This window comes from Rattus norvegicus, chromosome X, assembly GCF_036323735.1.
Source record: "Rattus norvegicus strain BN/NHsdMcwi chromosome X, GRCr8, whole genome shotgun sequence".
In the NCBI taxonomy this organism is placed as follows: domain Eukaryota; kingdom Metazoa; phylum Chordata; class Mammalia; order Rodentia; family Muridae; genus Rattus; species Rattus norvegicus.
In genome coordinates, this window is record NC_086039.1 from 77,036,522 (window position 1) to 77,042,521 (window position 6,000).

Consider the following 6,000-nt stretch of genomic DNA (forward strand, 5'->3'; position numbering starts at 1 on the left):
CATTTTTATCTGTTCTATCATGTTATACTTTATTTTATTTTGTGTGATTATATATGGCTATATGTGTATATATGTTATATAATATAAATTTATGTCATTGCATATAATATATTACATAATTGCATATTTAATATGACATAATATAATATGTTATATATTATATATCATGTTATAATATAATATATAATAAAGTATATTATATAATATATAATGAAATCCATTTTTAATGTATAATACATATTGCATTATATAACAATAAGTTAAGGAAACTGTGATATATGAAAATTTTGTAATTCATATTTTTTGAACGTATACAGGTGATCAGAAAATGGCATTTTAAAATTCTTAAGTTAGTAATAACGTGCTAGTTTAATACATGTAGTTCATGTAAACTAGATGTTCATTTAGTTTTAGCAAGAGAATAATACTAAAATAAAAATCTTAACTCTTCCTTTCTTAAATTTTCATTTAAGAGGTTTGAAGTATTTACTGACCAATGACAACATTTCCTCACATCCTAGCAAATTAACTTCCTGTGTTCATTTTTAACAAATGCCAATGATACATATATAAGGACACACATTTAAATATATAGGCTAGTCTAGAGACTAGAAGCCTTAGAATCATTAGCAGATATTGTCAAGTAAACATAGATTGCTGCTCAGGAATCACTGATTAACAGTTTGTCTGGACCATATTCCTAACATAAAGCAAAAAAGAAATGTTAATCTGTATTTTCGCTGTAAGATATCAGTATGCTTTTATCTGAGAAACAAAATGCTTTTCCATCCCTTTCTCCTATAATACCTATGTGTAGATCCAAGCTATTCAGTGTCTGCTCCTAATTTGTTTTATCTGAAAGATACCTTTTTGATCAGTTACACATTTATTTTGCTAGTTCGTTTAAGCTTGATTTGGATTGCCTTATTTTTATATAAAGTTTCTATGGACCTCTGTGTAGAAAATAATTTCTTAATTTTTAAGAAAATATATGCTGAAATATTAATATTCTCTCACAGGTTATTTGCCTAATATTAAGCCATTAACTCATTTTTAATAATATTAACAAAGTGAAGTTCCATTAATGACATAGAAATTTCCACTTTCAAAACAATGTGAATATTTAGGAAGAATTTTAAAGCTTATGACAGTGATTTAAGTTAGATAGTTATACTTCTAAAATATTTATTAGATAAAATATAGAACTTCCTAAAATGTTAACATAAGTCCAGATTTTGTTTTGAACTCTATTTTCTAGACTGATAAGATGAGCATAATAAATCATTATCTTAAAATAAGGTAGTGATGATTCTAGAAGAATGTATTTTAAAACAGTCTTATAATTGCATATTGAATGTTCTATTATCCAATGGGACTTCTTGCTATTTTCCTTGTTCATTTTGCTTACTAGATTAATTATTGAATTCCAAAAACTTAATTTCAAAGTAAGTCAGTTCAGCCCACCGATGTTTAAGGTTTGACCTGCATACTCACATGGTACAGATGAACACAATTAAAATGCTTTAAAAGAAACAAGTGACCCATTGCGTAAGGTGTCCTATTATTACATAATAAAAATATACACTGAATATTTAATTCATATTTATGAGGTAATATATAGAGGAGTATGATAGGTTTGGTATTCTCACTAACACAGGTCTGCTTTTGCTTAGTAACTGCATTACTCAAGATTTTTCTATATATACCCCAAAATATATTCTATTATTCTAGTTTTGCTTGAGATATATGCAGCATTGAATTCTAAATATTTCATTATTCTGATAGTTTCCTACATATTAAAGATAAGAGTGCTATCTATAGAAGTCTGCTTTAAGAAGTTTTTTTTTTTCATTCCTGGAAATAATAGTTTGGAAGAGTTAGGAGGAAGAGCTAAAGTAGCTGAAGGAGTTTGCAACTCCATAGGAAGAACAACAACATCAACCAAGCAGACCCCCTAGAGCTTCCAGAGACTAAACCACCATCCCAAGAGAGCACAGGGATGGACCTATGCCTCCAACTGCATATGTAGCAGAGGATGGACTTGTTGGGCACCAATAGGAGGAGAAGCCCTTGGTCCTGTGAAGGCTCAATGCCCCAGTGTAGGAGAATGCCAGGACAGGGAGGTGGGAGTGGGTAGGTGGGTGGGGGAGCACACTCATTGAAGCAGGGGTAGAGGGTATGGGAGAGGGCTGTTATGAAGGGGAAATGGGGAATAACATTTGAAATATAAATAAATACAACAACCAATTTGAAAAAAGACTATATCCATGATAAACTTCATTTACTTTCCTAGATTAATTTGTTTTAACAGCTTAATAGAGTATTTAAATATCCACATAATCATGTTAGATGCCCTAGATACATAACTATGTATTGTTGTAGTCAACATGTTTATGCATATTATAAAAATGAAGTTCTTGATGATACTCATTTGTAAAATTTTCTGAGCATATTATAATTAAATACCAGCTATCAGATACTTGCATTAGAAGTTTTTAAATCTCCAGAATCATACATATCTATATTCTTATTTAAATTTGTGTATATATTTCATAGTTCCATTTTTCATTTCCACTAACAGTCATTATTTATTTCACCTGACATTAAATTTTCTCAGAATTTATAGAACAGGTAAAGAGTCAAATGCTATCCTTATTCTTAAAGAACTCATAGTATTAATAATATAATAGAATATTACTGTAATGGCATTTAAAGTGAGAGTGATAAAATATACAAAGCTCAATAATGTATTTGTGAATGCTTTTATATTCATTGAATAAAGATATCATTTATATATTAGTTCCATTTTGCCCATGCTGTCTCATCTCAATTTTTCCACCTCAGTGTTGTTCTATGATTCTCCTATAAGCAGTATTTATATGACCAAACCCCATCATTTTTGTATTTACGTGAGGAAAAAATAGAAAAGAACACTTTATTTTATGAATTATATAGTTGCAGTTAATCCTTGAGAACCTGTTTGCATTCAATAACGAGCCAAAATTTCTTATGATCATTTTTACCCTTACTTTCTCTTCTTTCTAGTATTTTTTGTTTATAGAGTATTTACTTTTTTAAAATATATCTTTTTGAACATTTTTATATGCTTTAGGTGTAACATTAGTTTTAAGATGCTGACATTTCCTCCTAATATTTTTCTTGCCCCCTAGTTGTTCTATTGACTTCACAATGTCGGAGATCAGATTCAGCAATCTCACTTGGGATCACATTGTAACACTGGACCGTGTGTTAGATGAAGTAATCCCAATTCATGGAAGGGGCAATTTCCCCACGCTGGAGGTAAAACCAAAAGATATTGTTCATGTTGTAAAAGATCAACTCATAAAGCAGGGCATTATTGTTAAAGATACAAGATTGAATGGCTCTACAGCAAGTTACATACTCGCAAGCCATAATGGAATCAGCTATAAAGATTTGGACATTATTTTTGGTGTTGATCTTCCAAGCGATCAAGAATTTCAGGTAGTTAAGGATGCAGTTTTAGGCTGTCTACTTGACTTTTTACCAAAAGGTGTTAAGAAAGAAAAGATTACCCTAAAAACCATGAAAGAAGCATATGTGCAGAAAATGGTAAAAATTTGCAGTAACAACGATCGTTGGAGTCTCATCTCCCTTTCAAATAACACTGGGAAGAATGTAGAACTAAAATTTGTGAACTCACTCAGACGACAATTTGAATTTAGTGTAGATTCTTTCCAAATTCTTTTGGATTCCATGTTAGATTTTTATAGTGTCCCAAATGCCAAGCTCACCAAAGAATCCTGTCCTGTTGTGGTGGCTGAAAGTATGTATGGCGACTTCCAAGAAGCAATGGTCCATTTGAAATACAAGCTAATATCTACCCGAAAGCCTGAAGAGATCAGAGGTGGTGGCCTTTTGAAGTATAGCAATTTGTTGGTTCGTGACTTCAAGCCAGCCTGCCAAACAGAAATTAAGACTCTGGAACGTTATATGTGTTCTAGATTTTTCATTGACTTTCCTGATGTAGCAGAACAGCAAAAGAAAATTGAATCGTACCTCCGCAACCATTTCATAGGTGAAGAAAAGAGCAAGTATGAGTACCTTATGACCTTGCATGGAGTTGTGAACCAAAGCACTGTCTGCCTCATGGGATATGAAAGAAGGCAGACCCTTAACATGATCACCCTTTTGGCTTTGAAAGTACTTGGAGAACAGAATATTTTACCTAGTACAGACAACGTAACTTGCTTTTATCAACCTGCTCCATATCTAGTTCTTGAGGGAGGATACCCTAGTTATTATGTAGCATCTGGGCCACCACTGGTTTATTTCCAGCCATGTCATACAGTGCAGTTCCCTGTGCAAAATGGTATGATGTAAGAAATGCACGTACCAGGAGTTTTGCTTAAGCACCAATGAAAGGCAGTTTTCCAAGTTCTGTAAAAAGTTAAGATCTATTTTTGTGTAGTTGCCAACTATTTTTCAACAGTTGAAGCGTCAAAAATCATAGTAGATAAGGTATCATCTCTAAACTGACATTTGAACGTGATCATTGAATGTTGTAACTGTAAAATATTTCAAATGTAGTAGAATACTTGAAATGATTCTTCAAGTCTTACTGACGCAGATTTACTGTGACCAGGATAAGATGAGTACCTATTTGGCTAACATCTGAAAGAACACTTCTAATGTTTTCAAAAGAAGTGTAGTGAAGATATATTAACAACATTTTTATGTACAATTAGTTCCTTGTTATACTGTTTTTTCCTTAGCAAATAATAACAGGAAATTTTTGTTCATAAATTGAAAGTATCTGATTTCAAAGATAATTTTAAATGATGTTAAAACAATGGATTGTAAGCCCGTGTTTCCCAGTACAACTTATTGGCTTGAAAACACTACTAAAATTTAAAGAACCACTTGGAAAAGTATTCTGGAAAACAGGAATGTTTCCCTTATCTTGTAAGAATTCAGCTAATCTGTGGATCAAAAAGTACCTTTCAGAACAACCAAGAACATAACTTACTATGCAGGGATTTTTGGAATGTAATTAAGTTGAAATGAAGAAAAAGACCAATTCTGAACATGAAACTATTCTATCATCATCTCTTAAGATAAAACTAAATAGAAGACAAAAAGAAAAATACCACCACCAATGACAAAAAATTAGAGATTTAGCCATGACGTTTAAGATCTCTTTTACCTATTTCGTCAGGATCCTAATACATCTGGAAATGTTCATCATTAGATATTGAAAGCACTTCTCACTAAATGAAAGATTTTTCCAACACCAAAGATTTGTTTCTAGTATCTTCTTCAATGTTAGATTTTAGTTAATACTACACTTTTCCAGTATTGCATATATTCGCCATTATTCTGAATATCTTCTCATTACATCAGATATCCACTAGCAAATCTATGTTTGTGGTTTAAAATGAATTTTCATACATGTTTAAAAGAGCTGTTATATGGGATGATATATAACAAACTATTCTGAATGAATGTCAATCAGGCCATCGAAAAATTTAAGTATTTTCCTATCACACAAGAACCAGCAAAATCTTGAAATGTGCTACCTATAGACTCTATGTAAAGTCATTTTTCAGTATTGTAGTATTGAATAGAATAGTACGATTTCTATGGAATTTTTCAAGTAGCCAGTATTTCTGATGTTTTCTACACATACATCACTGGGCATTGGTGTGTTTAAATAATTATATGTGTAATACAAAATCCCAAGACTTTAAAATATTTGGATTTACCTTTTCAAGTGGAGTTAAAATAAAAATTATTAAATAATAAATTAAGAAAATGTATCACTGTATCTATCTACATCTTATATTAGCTAAAACATAATGATCATTCTTTGTGTTCTAACATAAAAATTTTACTTTTTAGAAAGTGGAAATGCATATACATAAAACTGAAGTTACTCATCAGTAACAAAAAATAATTCTAAAAGAGACAGGGGGTTATTTGAGAATAAGAGGATTAAGTTAGTGGTATGGTTGCTAAAGG

General features: G+C 31.1%; 1 protein-coding gene across 9 annotated transcripts in view; it reads left to right on the plus strand.

Annotated features, from left to right (window-relative positions):
• Tent5d (terminal nucleotidyltransferase 5D) overlaps window positions 1-5,785 on the plus strand; it is a 68,238-nt gene extending 62,453 nt beyond the window's left edge. For 5 of the 9 annotated variants that reach the window (XM_063279893.1, XM_063279894.1, XM_008773335.4 and 2 more), the window contains one exon: window positions 3,171-5,274. In XM_063279893.1, the coding sequence (XP_063135963.1) occupies window positions 3,190-4,362 (1,173 nt within the window). In that variant the 5' untranslated portion in view covers window positions 3,171-3,189 and the 3' untranslated portion in view covers window positions 4,363-5,274. Of the gene's footprint in view, window positions 1-3,170 lie in introns of those variants that run through there. The other 4 variants (XM_008773338.4, XM_039099586.2, XM_017601964.3 and 1 more) reach the window with 2 other exon arrangements.
• The last annotated feature ends 215 nt before the right edge of the window (window positions 5,786-6,000 follow it).